Source organism: Nicrophorus vespilloides, unplaced genomic scaffold (genome assembly GCF_001412225.1).
Source record: "Nicrophorus vespilloides isolate i.1.1-1 unplaced genomic scaffold, Nicve_v1.0, whole genome shotgun sequence".
Lineage (NCBI taxonomy): Eukaryota > Metazoa > Arthropoda > Insecta > Coleoptera > Silphidae > Nicrophorus > Nicrophorus vespilloides.
Window position 1 is genome coordinate 1 of NW_017097313.1, and position 16,318 is coordinate 16,318.

General features: G+C 31.1%; 1 protein-coding gene across 1 annotated transcript; it reads left to right on the forward strand.

Annotated features, from left to right (window-relative positions):
- The first annotated feature begins 10,573 nt into the window (after positions 1 to 10,573).
- LOC108559735 (extensin-3) lies at positions 10,574 to 11,549 on the forward strand. The gene is made up of 4 exons (XM_017917080.1): positions 10,574 to 10,633; positions 10,691 to 11,017; positions 11,139 to 11,318; positions 11,379 to 11,549. Exons 1-4 carry the CDS (start codon positions 10,574 to 10,576, stop codon positions 11,484 to 11,486), a joined length of 675 nt encoding a protein of 224 aa, XP_017772569.1. The 3' UTR covers positions 11,487 to 11,549.
- Positions 11,550 to 16,318: the final 4,769 nt, after the last annotated feature.

Genomic DNA, 16,318 nt, shown 5'->3' on the forward strand with positions numbered 1-16,318 from the left:
TATTCGGTTAAGTTTGTAGCGTTTCTCGATTTCATTGAAAGTAAAAAAAATGTTTCGTAATCGTACTGTTTAAATGAGGTAAAACGATTCATAAATTAAACGTCAAAAGTGAAGTTTGATATTACATAATTTAATGAATTGAAGTCAAATACGTTTTACAGTGACACCATTTTTAATGAAGTAAATTTAATAATAATTAAACGTCAAAAGTGACGTTAATAATGACGTTACTATTTGTTTAAGTTTGTAGCGTTTATTGATTTCATTGAATGTATTGAAAGTAAAAATATATTACGTCAAAAGTGAAGTTTGACACAATACGTACGTGTATATAAATGCAATGATAATAATAATAATTCTAATTGTTTTGAGTGATGATGAAATCAAGTAGTTGCTCTGATTTCGGCCTCGAATGTCGTTGTATATTTTTAATAAATTTCAATTAAAATTGAAAAATTAAATTTTTATTGAATTTATTAAATTTCAGTTAGTTTTGATGCACATTTTCTATTTTGTAAAATCTTTTAATGTGAATAATAATCAAGTGTCTTATTTTGATCATAAACGACAAATGTGACATTTATGATCGTAACTATTTTCTATTGATTCCATACAACAAATTGTTACTTATTATTCGGTTAAGTTTGTAGCGTTTCTCGATTTCATTGAAAGTAAGAAACTTGTTTCGTAATCGTACTGTTTAAATGAGGTAAAACGATTCATAAATTAAACGACAAAAGTGAAGTTTGATATTACGTAATTTAATGAATTGAAGTCAAAGACGTTTTACAGTGACACCATTCTTAATGAAGTAAATTTGATAAATTAAACGTCAAAAGTGACGTTAATAATGACATTACTATTCGTTTAAGTTTGTTGCGTTTATTGATTTCATTGAATGTATTGAAAGTAAAAATATGTTACGTCAAAAGTGAAGTTTGACACAATACGTACGTGTATATAAATGCAATGATAATAATAATAATTCTAATTGTTTTGAGTGATGATGAAATCAAGTAGTCGCTCTGATTTCGGCCTCGAATGTCGTTAGCAAATAATGATGCCTCGAGTTTTATATTTTTAATAAATTTCAAGCAGTTTTGATGCACATTCAGTAAAATCTTCGATTTTTTAAAATCTTTTAATGTGAATAATAATCAAGTGTCTTGTTTCGATCATAAACGTCAAATGTGACATTTATGATCGTAACTATTTTCTATTGATTCCATACAACAAATTATTACTTATTATTCGGTTAAGTTTGTAACGTTTCTTGATTTCATTGAAAGTAAAAAACTTGTTTCGTAATCGTACTGTTTAAATGAGGTAAAACGATTCATAAATTAAACGTCAAAAGTGAAGTTTGATATTACGTAATTTAATGATTTGAAGTCAAAAACGTTTTACATTTAGAATGAAGTAAATTTGATAAATTAAACGTCAAAAGTGACGTTAATAATGACATTACTATTCGTTTAAGTTTGTAACGTTTATTGATTTCATTGAATGTATTGAAAGTAAAAATATGTTACGTCAAAAGTGAAGTTTGACACAATACGTACGTGTATATAAATGCAATAATAATAATTCTAATTGTTTTGAGTGATGATGAAATCAAGTAGTCGCTCTGATTTCGGCCTCGAATGTCGTTGGCAAATAATGATGCCTCGATCGCATAATCGGATGGAAAGCGATCGGATCGAACGCGTTGATAATGTCTTCATGTCGTTAATTGGATTCGGCCGCAACTGAGCAAGGAATTACACTTAGCATATTGGATTTCTTCGGAGTTTCTCTTCGTCGAAATTTATTTTTCAAAAAAAAAAAGAAAATAGGTTAAATTCTAATTGACAGTTTGATTGATAAAATATAGGTTAGATTATATGTCAGATGGTTAATAAGTGACAGGTGGTTGTCAATTTGACAGATTAATGGTTAAAGGATAGATTCGAATAATTGTTGAGATTGGTTTTGTCTGGAAAGGAAATGTTCGCTGTGTAGGAAAACCGAATAAGTGATTACTCAGCACGTGTACTTTCGGAATGTTGGAATAGAGTGGGCGCGCGGATCTTCTCCGCACAGACGAAGAGGTTATGTAACCTAGACGAGGGGTGTAAGATTTATATCGATGTAAATCTGCTTACTAATGAACGAGGAAGTCTGCTTGTCTCTCACGATATTCACAGATGCCATACCGAATGAATACGTGTGTGCATTTACGTAATCGAAGTGAAAATTTTGATTGTTGGAAATTTTGTGTTATTTTCGGCGACGTGGAGAAACGCGCGTTCTCCGCAAATGCACTTTTGCTGTCGGTCGTCGGGGTTTTATTGAAATTCCATTCATTACGTGAGATTACGTGAATATCGAACCTGTCTGGTTAAGTGTTGAACCATTAAATTGAAAAGAAAGTTAATGAGCGTTCAGGTGGATATGAAGGACGACCGAGTCTTCGACCGAGAAGGTCACTTTTCTCTCTCTTCGTCTTCGTTTTTTTTTTCTTTTAATCTCGAATCCAGAAGATGTTGGAAATCTTTGGAGAAATGGGAAAAGAAAATGTGTTCGGAAGAGGAAGCTGAGTCGGTCGGGGTCAAGGACGTCGCAGACAATGGGCGGGTCCGTAGAGTTCAAGGACCCTCGTGGGTCCCGAGACCCGATCCGGGACGCTCACCGTTCTTCTAGTTGTTGTTGTTGTTCCTCTTTGCGTAACGCGCGCGCCAAGAAAGTAACGAGCGCGTTCGACCTTCGCGCGACGCTCTCTTAGCTCATCGTCGTTCCAGTTTCGCTTTCCTTCGAACACCTCTCCTTTTCTCCAGCAACAATCATCCACAAAAAAAACAACGATGCTTGTCAAAGAGAGAAACGTCAAATTTGACGTTTCACTTCACCGAACGCTTTACTACTACAATCCAATCCGTCGTACGCATTTCATTCAAGAACTTCACATAAAACGTTTATCAATTCTACAAAGAAACGTCACTTTTGACGTTTAATTTATCAAATTTACTTCCTTAAAAATTGTATCATGTAAAACTTCAATTCATTAATTTACGTAATGCCAAACTTCACTTTTGACGTAACATATTTTTACTTTCAATACATTTAATGAAATCGATAAACGCTACAAACTTAAACAAATAGTAATGTCATTATTAACGTCACTTTTGACGTTTAATTTATTAAATTTACTTCATTAAAAATGGTGTCACTGTAAAACGTCTTTGATTTCAATTCATTAATTTACGTAATGTCAAACTTCACTTTTGACGTAACATATTTTTACTTTCAATACATTTAATGAAATCAATAAAAGCTACAAACTTAAACGAATAGTAATGTCATTATTAACGTCACTTTTGACGTTTAATTTATCAAATTTACTTCGTTAAAAATGATGTCACTGTAAAACGTTTTTAACTTCATTTCATTAAATTACGTAATATCAAACTTCACTTTTGACGTTTAATTTATGAATCGTTTTACCTCATTTAAACAGTACGATTACGAAACAAGTTTGTTTACTTTCCATGAAATCGAGAAACGCTACAAACTTAACCGAATAATAAGTAATAATTTGTTGTATGAAATCAATGGAAAATGGTTACGATCATAAATGTCACATTTGACGTTTATGATCGAAACAAGACACTTGATTATTATTCACATTAAAAGATTTTACAAAATAGAAGATTTTATTGAATGTGCATCAAAACTGCCTGAAATTTAATAAATTCAATAAAAATTGAATTTTTCAATTTTAATTGACATTTATTAAAAATATACAACGACATTCGAGGCCGAAATCAGAGCGACTACTTGATTTCATCATTACTCAAAACAATTAGAATTATTATTGTTATTATTGCATTTATATACACGTACGTATTGTGTCAAACTTCACTTTTGACGTAACATATTTTTACTTTCAATACATTCAATGAAATCAATAAACGCTACAAACTTAAACAAATAGTAACGTCACTGTTAACGTCACTTTTGACGTTTAATTTATCAAATTTACTTCATTAAAAATGATGTCACTGTAAAACGTTTTTAACTTCAATTCATTAAATTACGTAATATCAAACTTCACTTTTGACGTTTAATTTATGAATCGTTTTACCTCATTTAAACAGTACGATTACGAAACAAGTTTGTTTACTTTCAATGAAATCAAGAAACGCTACAAACTTAACCGAATAATAAGTAATAATTTGTTGTATGGAATCAATGAAAAATAGTTGCGATCATAAATGTCAAATTTGACGTTTATAATTTAAACAAAACACTTGATTATTATTCACATTAAAAGATTTTACAAAATAGAAGATGTGCATCAAAACTGCCTGAAATTTAATAAAAATTGAATTTTTCAATTTCAATTGAAATTTATTAAAAATATAAAACAAAAAACAATACTATAGAGAAAATATATGCAAACAACTTTCTTCCTCGGTTATGTTTATTAAAAAAAAAAATTAACAATCTTCAATTGTTTTGGCTTCGTTAATTAACAATCTCTCTCTGTGTGTTTCTTTACACTAACTGCATCCGACTTTGACAAAAACAAAATGAATACATTTCACGCATGTTAAAACAACAATCATCATCATCATCAAAACTATTTTTTTATTCTCGCTTCCGGAATTGTTCTTCTCTTTTTGTTTGTTTGTGCCTTCAAAATATCGCTAATTGAGATCAAACGCTCCGTGGATTTTCTAGTTCTTTAACAACGAAACAAAACAAAAATACATAACGAAAATGCTTTGTTCCATTTTTTGTTTTTGTCTTAAACAAACCGCAACGGAAACAATACAACGACGAACCCCATTACCGATCTAATGACACATGTCATAGCTGTCACTTCTACTCTAACTGTCTCGACGTCAACCAACTGTCACTAAGTTACATAACCAAATAAGCAAATGTCACAGTGACATAATTAAACGAGAAATTAACTGAATGACATAACTGTCACATTTATAACCAATTGTTTGTCAAAATCAATTTAAATAAACATTTTTTTTTCAAATTTATTTATGGATTCGAATTTCGGTTTAATTAAATTGAACTTTTACGTTCACCCGTGGGACGGATGGATGCGCCGCGACATGCGACTTCTTCGATCCGGTTTTTCCCAATTCGATCTCTCCGTCTAAACTCTCTCACTAATTTCGTCTATGCGACGTTCGAAAAAAAAAATTCTCGTCTCTTCATCTCTCGGTATGCAAATGGACTACGACGACGACGACGATCATTTCGTTCTTTTGATTAGGATCGTTCAACCCGATGTATTCCTAATCACTCAATTAATCTGTTTTCGTTTTCTCTCTACCCAATAGTGCAAGCAAGCAAGCAGGCGGTGATTACACGTTAACCTTGGAACAAAAACGAAAGAATTCTTCTTGAGATTTCCATATTTCGGTTAAACTTTCAGTTGCATCTGATACACAACATTTTCGTTTCCGTCGAAGTAAACAAAATTAGAATTCACCGAATTTCGAGAATTGGAGCAATTTCTTCTCTAAATTGCTATATTATACGATGTTTTTTTTTCTTTTTTTAAATGGGATTTGTTGGAGAGACATTGATTTTGAATCAATGAGTCGTTTTAGTGCGAACTATGATCAATTTCCCGTGATTAAAGTTTTGTCCTCCATATAAGAAACGACACACGTTTCCTCTTTTCACAATTAAAGCTTTCTACAGGATGCCGGAGTCGAAGATTTATGTACAATACGAAAACTAGTTCGACGATATTTCGGTAACGGATCGTAAAAAATAAGTGGACCAAAGTAGTGTGGGAACTATTTCCGTTTTATTTTTCGTTTCTTTGATTGATCTTTTCCATTCATTCATTCAATTTCCTATAATTATTACTATTACATCACGTTTTTCTATGGTTCACTTTAAACTTAGTTATTATATCGAAATTTTAAATGAATTTTTGTAATTTAGTCAACCACTGGAGTTTTTGATGTTTTCAGTTTTCAGTCAATTACTGAACAAAATAACGTCATCATATACTCAAATTAGTGCTGAAAGTCTCACCTTTTTTGTTTTTAATCAATTGTTTTGTTTTCATTCAATTTTTGTTTAAGTCAACCTTTTTTGTTTTCTTTTTAATCAATTGTTTTATTTTTATAGTCATATTTTGTTTTAGACAACCATTTTCTTTTAAGTTTTTGTTTACAATCAATTGTTTTACTTTTAAGTAATATTTTGTTTTAAATCAACCATTTTTGTTATGTTTTTGTTTTCAATCAATTGTTTTACTTTTAAGTAATATATTGTTTTAGTCAACCATCTTATATTTCATTATTTTTTGTTATTAATCAATTGTTTTGTTTTCATTCAATTTTTGTTTTACTCAACCATTTTTGTTAAGTTTTTGTTTTCAATCAATTTTTTTACTTTTTAATCGTATTTTGTTTTAAATCAACCATTTTTGTTAAGTTTTTGTTTTCAATCAATTGTTTTACTTTTTTGTAATATTTTGTTTCAGTCAACCATCTTATATTTCATTATCTTTTGTTATTAATCAATTATTTTCTTTTCTTTAAATTTTTGTTTTACTCAACCTTTTTTTGTTTTGATTTTAATCAATTGATTTATTTTTTAGTCATATTTTGTTTTAGATAACCATTTTCTTTGAAGTTTTTGTTTTCAATCAATTGTTTTACTTTTTTGTAATATTTTGTTTTAAATCAACCATCTTATATTCCATTATCTTTTGTTTTTAATCAATTGTTTTCTTTTCATTCAATTTTTGTTTTACTCAACCATTTTTGTTAAGTTTTTGTTTTCAATCAATTATTTCACTTTTTTGTAATATTTTGATTTACTCAACCATTTTTGTTTTCAATCAATTGTTTTACTTTTTAGTCATATTTTGTTTCAGTCAACCATCTTATATTTCATTATCTTTTGTTATTAATCAATTGTTTTCCTTTCATTAAATTTTTATTTTACTCAACCTTTTTTTGTTTTGTTTTTAATCAATTGTTTTACTTCTTTTGTAATATTTTGTTTTAATCAACCATCTTATATTTCATTATCTTTTGTTATTAATCAATTGTTTTATTTTTTAGTCATATTTTGTTTTAGACAACCATTTTTGTTAAGTTTTTGTTTTCAATCAATTGTTTTACTTTTTAGTCGTATTTTGTTTCTATTTCTTTAACTTTTACGAATTGAAAGGAAGAACTCTAGTGTCTAATTAATCTTAAAAAATTCTGGCCAAGAGATTACCATCAAAGTCTTGCTTAATCCTAAAAGAAAGGAAACAGACAGACGAAAAAAAATTGACTTTCGATTCGCCAGAAGAAAAAAATTACCTTCTAATTTTGTTTTACAACAGAAATAACCAAAAAAAAAAAAAACAACGAAGATTCATCGCTTACTTATTAAATTTCAAATAAAAATTCATTGATATTGCGGGCAATTAAAAAACATTATCGAAAAATTTAAATTACAAATTTAATTAAAGTTTCAAAAGAATTTAAAAAAAAAAATAATAATCGAAGAAGCTTGAGGTTACAAGAGGGGAAAAAAATGAGACTCGATGAAGAAAAAGAAGAAGACGACTACGAGGATCGGAGAGAAGGAGAAGATATGGAAAAAAAATCTAATTACGATTACTCAACTTTCTCTCCTCTTCCTTCGGCGACAATGACCAGAGGTCATCTCCGTCTCTGACACGGTGAATCGTATATGTTTCGTCTTCGTCGCTCGCCCGTACTTCCACTGCTGCCTTCTACCTCTTCGCTCTAGCTGCTGCACCACCTTTGGTGATGGCACTATAAAAGACCGCGGAGGATCCACGAAAAGTGGCATTTAGTTCTTTGGTGCACTCTGTGGTGAAAACACACAAGGCTCTACAACAACAACAAAAAAATCAATACGTTACATCGTCGAAGCAACGATGAAAGTATTCGTGGTACGTACTCTATTTGTTTTTTTTTTTTTAAATTTATCATTTGTTTCAATTGAATTTTGTTTTAATTGTTCGTTTGTTTCAATTCAATTTCCATTTTGTTTTATTTAACAAGAAAACAAAAACAATCATAGCCTTCTGTAATCTGTAACAATTGAATTACTATATTGCTTTTGTTTTATGACAAATTGAATCATAACGTTATATTTTTATTGTGATTTTATATCTTTTTTTGTTTCTAAATTAATGTCGAGTAATTTGTTAAACAGAAAACAGAAGAGAAAATGCAACTGAATAATTGAATTAATCTTCGCTCTTCGAAATTGGGCTATACGCAACAACTCGTTTCAAGGACGTTAAGATTGGCGCCATCTGTGAATATCGCCTCTCGAATCGATTACAATTGTTTTTTTTTTGTTGTTGTTGTTGTTGTTGTTGTCAAATGTCACCTGTCAATTAGTGAAACGGACGATGTCTGATTTAGGTTAAATCGTTGTAACGAATTATATAAGAATATCGAAATTGACAATTTGGAATTAACATGTCAATGTTTCATTGAATTTGCAGTTTGCGTTTGAAATCGATTCATTTATGTGACTTCTGTCAATTTATTATTGTTTTATGACATATGTCACTTGTCAATTAAGAAAATGAAAGATTTAGTGTTAATTTACGGTATATATGGATATGGGAAGATGTTGAAAGTAAAACTGTTAATAGGTTAGATAAATGTTAGTTTTGTGACATCTGTCAATTCACTAAATGGACGTTTTCAGACGTAGATTGACATTTCGTATATGGAAACAATTGAGAATTTGCTTACATCTGTCAATTAAATAAATTGGATGTATCTCTTCTGAATGGAAACAATGAAGAATTTTTTAAAGATGAAACGAGAAAAAAAATGAAATTGTTGTAAGAATGTGATTTAGTAGCAATTATCAATTGAAAACAAAAGCATTTAATTGACGTTCGAAACAAAAGCTTTTCATAAAACAAAAGAAGCCTCTGTGAGGAATCCACTCGATTGAACGGTAAAAGTAATGAAGAGATTTGAAGAGACGAGTGAAGAGAAATAAAGAAAAAAAGGTTTGCATAATTTCCTAGTTTCTTTACGAGCATTCAAATGAGGGAAAAGACGCAAAATGAGATGTGCGAATTTAACGACGTTCAATTTGCAACCGATCGTTAGGAAACAGATGCAGCGCGAGATTGCGCAACGCCAACGTAATAATCAATTCGTAGCGAGTTTGTTTTTATTCAGTGAGCGATGTTTCTCACGAAACAAAAGAAAAAGAAAAACAAACGAACGAACAATTTGTGCGATGTGATTTATGCAGGATGACAGAAACGGAAGCGAAATCGTCCGATTCGCTTTCGAAATGAAGACGGACACAAACACACACACGCATCAATCGTCCGAAGATAATTCGGAATCATGTCGCAATTATGCGCACGTAAACGGAATCAAAACGAAAGTTTTGATTGTGTGTTAGGTGCCCCACGTTGAGCGCCAAAATATCCGTTTCTCGCTATACCGCAGGTCAGGGCGAAGCGAAAAGTATCCAATTAGAATCAATTAAGAGTAATTAAGTTATTTCGCTACTGTAGGTCAAGGATTTATCTAAATAATTTGCTCCGATTGCGCTCTAATCGTGTTACCTTTTTGCTCTTTTTTCTTTTCTATCTTCACTTGTTTATTTGTTTTTTTTTGTTGTTGTTCTACGTCGACGCGATGCGAGTCGTAGAAAGTAAATCGTTTGGTTAATTGGTGAAACACAATGGGTCATCCTCGCGAACGTGACTATCAAGTCGCCTCTTTCCGGTTCGGCATTGAATTCAAATTCCATTGTTTCCACGGCGCCAAAATCGAGTTCATCCCCTTTCGACGAGAAAGTTACGAAAAGATTTCGCAGAGGTGAAATTGCTCATGGAAATGGAACAGCAACAATTTAAATTATATCGTTTAATTTCACTAATTGAAAGTTATTATACATGTCAAAAGTTCTAATTTAAAGTATATTTGAACTACTAATAACTCAGAGTTATGCAACACTATATACTTTTCTATTTGATTTCGATTTGAAATTTACTCAACTACTGGGACTTATGTAATTGCGAAAAGTTACGCGATTTTTTGTTGTTGTTGTTGTAATCAAATGATGATGATGGTGATGAGGTGTTAACTGACAGGAAACGCGTCGACCAAATATTAACTGAACATTAATTACGTTTGTTGTTCGTGGGATTTAGCGCTTTTGCGAAAGAACAAAGAGAAACTTCTTCCGATTGCTAAATTGCTAGCACATTACAAAACACAATTTCAGTTATTTTTTTTTTAATTTTTCTAAGTTGGTTATCCTTTTATAATTTGATTTGAAAGTTGCATAATTACAATTTATCGAAACTTTAGCTTCTAGTTTTATTAGATTATGCAACCAGATTTACTAGTGTTAACGTTAAAATATGAAGATCACAAAATCCTATACGAAAGTTGCGAAAAACAATTCCACGAAACATTAAACAAAACAGTTAATTTTATACAACCAGATTCACAAAAATATTATTTTAAATTTTAAAGTTGGCAAGTAATTTTGCATAATGACGATTTGGAATTCAAAACTGTGACTCAGTATAATGGATTTGGAAGTTTTGTTAGCAGAAACAGAGTTTACTGCATTAACAAATACATTTTATGTGAATAATAATAATGGTAACTTTTATTTTTATATTAATTTTATGTTTTTTTTTAAGGTGGTATCAGCTTTATTGGCGGCGGCGTACGCTCGTCCAGAGCCGCCAATCGGGGGTGGAGGTGGCTACAGCTACAGCGCCCCTAGCGCCCCCAGCAACTCGTACAGCGCCCCTAGCAACTCGTACAGCGCCCCTAGCAACTCGTACAGCGCCCCGAGCGGTTCGTACGGCGCACCGGCGCCACAATACGGAGCGCCGGTTCAGCAACCCACCGTGCACAAGCACGTCTACGTTCACGTACCACCACCAGAGCCAGAATACCATGCCCCAAGGAAACCCATCCACGTGGCACCACCACAGAAACACTACAAGATCATCTTCATCAAGGTACGATAATATCAATTCTCAATATTTCTATAATAACTATTCCATGCTAATAGAGTTGCCTATCTACATGGATAACTGTGAAATGTGTTGCCTATATACGTGTATTTGAATTTGATTTCAGGCTCCAGCACCACCAGCGCCGACCGCCCCAGTAATTCCAGTTCAACCGCAGAACGAAGAAAAGACTTTGGTCTACGTGCTGGTGAAGAAGCCGGAGGACGCACCGGAAATCACCATCCCAACCCCAGCGCCGACACAACCCAGCAAACCGGAAGTCTACTTCATCAGATACAAGACCCAGGTAAATTATTTATGAATTTTTTTTTTGCTGCAATTTCACCATTTCTTTTTGGTGTTCCAGAAACAAGAGGGATACCCTGAGAGCGGAGTACCGCAGAACCAATACGGTCCACCATCCAATCCACCACCAAGCACCGAATACGGCGCCCCCTCGAGCGGTGGTTATTAAGCGCCCTCTCTGTTTCCATTATGATGTACATATTATCATTTAGGATTAAGGCGGGGGAACGCCCGGCGCATCCACCGATAAACTCCATCTATCAACGAACATTCCAATCAATCGATAAACATACTTTAATCATTTGTTTCGCGGAGTTTATCCTTACTTTAAATATCATATCTTCTGTATAGATTTTTATTTTTTCTTTATTTTCATATAAGCATATACAATTATCAATTTTCTATTGTTTTATACTAGTTTTAAGAGAGCATTTATAACAAAAAAACGGTGATAAATACAAAAGCTTTATACAAAATGTTACACTCTTACACTAAACTTATATTATTATACGTATGTTAAACTAAGGTTAATTATTTTGTTTTTATACGTACCAACATAATAAACAAGACAAATAAACAAAAGATGAAACAATTTTTTTTGTTAATCGAATCGACAGGTAATTGAACATTCAAACACCTGTTCAAAACTCGATGTTTCGTAACCACATCCCACCCGGATGTAAATCACCAAAAAACATACTTAATTCGAAATATGAATGGATAATTATAAAAAAAAAATTGAGACATCAATGAAAGATTTTAAGCAAATCGTAAATAGCAACATCAATCACTAATCGTGACTATCCTTGAATCTCAAGGTCAAATTTCGTTTACATAGATTGCTTTTTTTTTTAATTTGTTTAATAAATAGGAACGTCTGATCTGTCATTAATGTCAACGATGTCAACGATGACATCAATTTGACAGTAATGTAGTTATTGTTTGACAACTGTGGAATGTCAAGGAACGCAATTGCTTCTATAGACTACGCAATTTGTAAATGATGCATAGTTGTTTACCGATCTACATCGAAGATGTCTCGATCGTTCTGACCCGATGATCGATGATCATCAAAAGCATAGGTCGTCATGGAAACGCACAAACGATGATTGCAAAATGAATTGGTTATGCAACCAACAGCTGAAACAAATGATAAACAAATAATAATAATAATAATAAATTTCCAGTATAAAAGTATTTGAAGTTCATTGATTGAGCAATGAACTTGAGGAAGGTTTCAATTTGCTGGAGTTGAGAAGTAATAGAATGGAATGAGGTGGAGGTAGAATGATGAATGCGTAAGACTTGATGAATACACACACACACACACATCATGTGGTGGCGGTGTTGATGTGATTTGTGATACGAGTTTAAGAGCGTTCATCTGACTGTCTACTACTCGTTCGTGGTTGGTGTCTGTTGTCTCATCGTCTCAGTAGTGAACGATAAGTCAGAAGCGTTCAGGAGTCTGTCGTCAATCTAAAAAACAACAAATTTTATTTAACACTTGAACGAGAAGGAAAAAGTTACAAGACGAAAGAAAAAAAATACGTGATTTTCCTCATCATCACCAAAGTTTTTGTAAGTATTATTCTAAATGCATATTTCGACTGGGAAAACTATAAGATTTGAACAACAAAAAAAAACATACTTACATAGTTTACAAATTTAAAAAAAATCTGTAAATAAACAAAATTCGACACAGTTTCTTTTTTTTATATATATGTTTTCAGAATAAATTTGAATTCGTTTTAAATTTTTATCTAAATGAAAATTTGTGTCCAGTTAAACATCATTAATATTTATTAATTTTTTTCTAATCCAATTGAGAAAGTCAGTCAATTCAAAAATCAATCAATCAATTTCTCAATTCAATTCAACGATTACCAAAATATATACGTTTTTTTTTGTTTGTTGTTGTTGTTATGGTGATTACGAAAATTTTACCAATTAAGAAATTCAATTTTTTTTGGAAGCGATCACGTTTTACAACAATAATTATGATTATTTACGATTTCATTGATTTCACTTCATTATTGCTTTATTTTTTTTTTGAATTAATTGATAATTACGAGTTATAAATACAATAAATGGAGATAATTATTATCTTTACATACAAAAATGCAGTGATTCTTATTAATAATGTTGCAAACATACAAATATTAAATTAATAATTTTTATGAAAAATCATTCATACGAGTTTTGTTTTTTTTTTGTTTTTTTTTGCAAATTTTTGTAACAAATGAAGGTCAGAGAAAAGAATCACGCTATGTTTTTTAATTATTAATCTTTTCTTAATTGCGGCAACTAATTTGAGACACGGCAATAATCTTAATTGGTAATAAATGCATTTTTTTTTCATTTCTCCAATAAATCAAACAAACACACGAATAAAAAATTGCACTCATAACCGCATATTTACGTACAAATAAGTATTCTTTTAATTATTCGTTCGTGTGCGTTTACTTTTTCGTTTTTTCTTCTTTTTTTTTCAATATTTTTGTTTTGCTCCTATAAACGTCCATTTTTTTGTTTGTTAATAGATAAATAATAACTTTGTTATTGGATTGGAGATAAATTTAAAAAAAATGACATTTTAATTTTGACATTTCGAACTGTTTTGACGTTCGATGATTGTGATAAATTCACTGATTCTAAGTGACATGAACATATTGACTTTTCACATTGAATTGTTTATTCGTAAAGTCTTGTTACGTCAAACATTTGACAGTTTACAATAACATGACTACGATTGACGTTTTATATTGAATTTCATTATTTCCTCTAGGATTTGCTTTGCTTTTCTTTTCGTTTATTTAAAATGATTGTTTCAGCATAAACTCTCAATTCAAAAATTTTACTATTTGAAGTAATATGAACTATTCGACGTTTGACATTGAATTGTTTCTTGAAAAACTCTAGTTACGTCAAAAATTTGACAATTTACAGAGTGACGTGACTATTTTGACATTTTAATTTTGACATTTCGAACTGTTTTGACGTTCGATGATCGTGATAATTTGATTGATTCAAAGTGACATCAACATATTGACGTTTCACATTGAATTGTTTATTCGTAAAGTCTTGTTACGTCAAAAATTTGACAATTTACAATAACATGACTACGATTGACGTTTCCTATTGAATTTCATTATTTCCTCTGGGAATTGTTTTGCTTTTCTTTTCGTTTATTTAAAATGATTGTTTCAACATAAACTATCAAGTCAAAAATTTTGAAGTAATATGAACATTTTGACGTTCATTTGTAATTGTTTCTAGAAAAACTGTAGTTACGTCAAAAATTTGACAATTTACAGAGTGACATGACTATTTTGACGTTTTACATTGAATTGTTTCTTGAAAATCTATAGTTACGTCAAAATTTTGACAATTTACATAGTGACATGACTATTTTGACGTTTGACATTGAAATTAATTATGTCAATGCTACAAGTTTTATATTACGTCAAAAATTTGACAATTTGATGTGACAGTTTTGACGTTTAATTTTTATTTACTATTTCCATTGACGAATCGTATGTTAATCAATTCATTAATAAAAATATATCTTTTATGAACATAATATGCAAATCGAGACTAATTCATTGATTTAAAAACTAGTTTGCGAGAAACACGAAACATAAACGTCCAAATACATAATTTATATGATATTTTTTTTTTGTTTTTATTATATTTCTTGGCGAAATTTTGCCAAATATAAATTCGTAATCAAGTTATATTTGAGATGTCCTTGGAGAGAGGAGTAGTGAGAGAAGCGAGGAATCCGGAAGGCGATGACCCGTCTAGATTTCGCGTGGATAACACAAAATTGCTGACCCAAAACAAAATGTAATGTAAACTTGGATAATTTTGATAAATAAATAACAACGAGATTGCTACACTTCTCGACAGTCTCTCATTCTCACTCTCCTCTATTACTTTTTTTTTTTAAATAAATTTTAAACCGAATGCTGTAGTAACCTTCGCTTTGCGTTTAGCAGCCTTTCTACATCTTTCATCTGCATATAGTAATAACATCAATGGAAATCTTTCCATATTCTCTAAAAACTTATTTTGTTGTTGTTGCTGTTGTTGTTGGCATGGAAATAACAAGCGTTGTCAACAATTCGAGGAAGATGTCCATCTTAGTTTGTCGCATCCTGCTGTCAAGAGGGGGAATCGTTGCAGGAAACTGCAGCAATCATCTTCAACGTTATTGGATGCAATGTTACACGATTGCTTACGGGCATTTGCATAAGCAAAGAAGGTGGTTCCCTCATCAATTATGCAAACAAACTTACTGTCCGAGCGCGCCGCTTATTTATTCACCGATTTCGTTCTCATTCGACATCTGACATTCTCGGATTCTCGGATTCTTTTGTTTTCTATCAGTTTATTAGTAAAAAAAAACTTGATTCATTTGTTTCCGAGATTGATTTGTTTATCGAATGGGGGATTCCTTGATTCATTTGTTTTTTTTTTGATCATACTTAATTCAATTGTTTATCGAGTAGTGTTTGTTTTTTTTAATGATACTTGATTAATTCATAATTGTTTATCGATTCGCATTTTTTTCTACATTTTAAACATAGGATTCACTAAATTTCAATTTAGTTAAAATTAACGTACATTATGTAATTAAAACAAAAAAAAACGTAACAAGTTGGCGTGTTAGTTACGTTGTTGTTTGTTTTCTTTTTTTTTTTTGGAAAAATGTGTAATTTATTGAAATTACTAATATTTATCGACGTGACGCGTGTACAAATTATGACTTAAATTTACACATTTATATGCATTATTTGGATCCATTCTATCTTTTATAGTTTCCGAGAAAATCAATAAAATGTGAAAACACTGCTTTTTTTAACGTTTTTTCAAATTTAAACACGAATTACAGCCAAACCGATGAAACCACAATAATATATGAATACTCGTTACATTCCCCAAACATTCAGCTTTCATATGCATCTTTTGGATCCATTCTATCTTTTATAGTTTCCG

What these genes read in the sequence shown, in the direction of transcription:
- LOC108559735 (XM_017917080.1), top strand. Translation starts at nt 10,574, where the DNA reads ATGGATTTGGAAGTTTTGTTAGCAGAAACAGAGTTTACTGCATTAACA. An exon ending in ACAAGATCATCTTCATCAAG is followed by an intron (nt 11,018 to 11,138) that starts GTACGATAATAT and finishes ATTTGATTTCAG; the next exon opens with GCTCCAGCACCACCAGCGCC. An exon ending in TCATCAGATACAAGACCCAG is followed by an intron (nt 11,319 to 11,378) that starts GTAAATTATTTA and finishes TTGGTGTTCCAG; the next exon opens with AAACAAGAGGGATACCCTGA.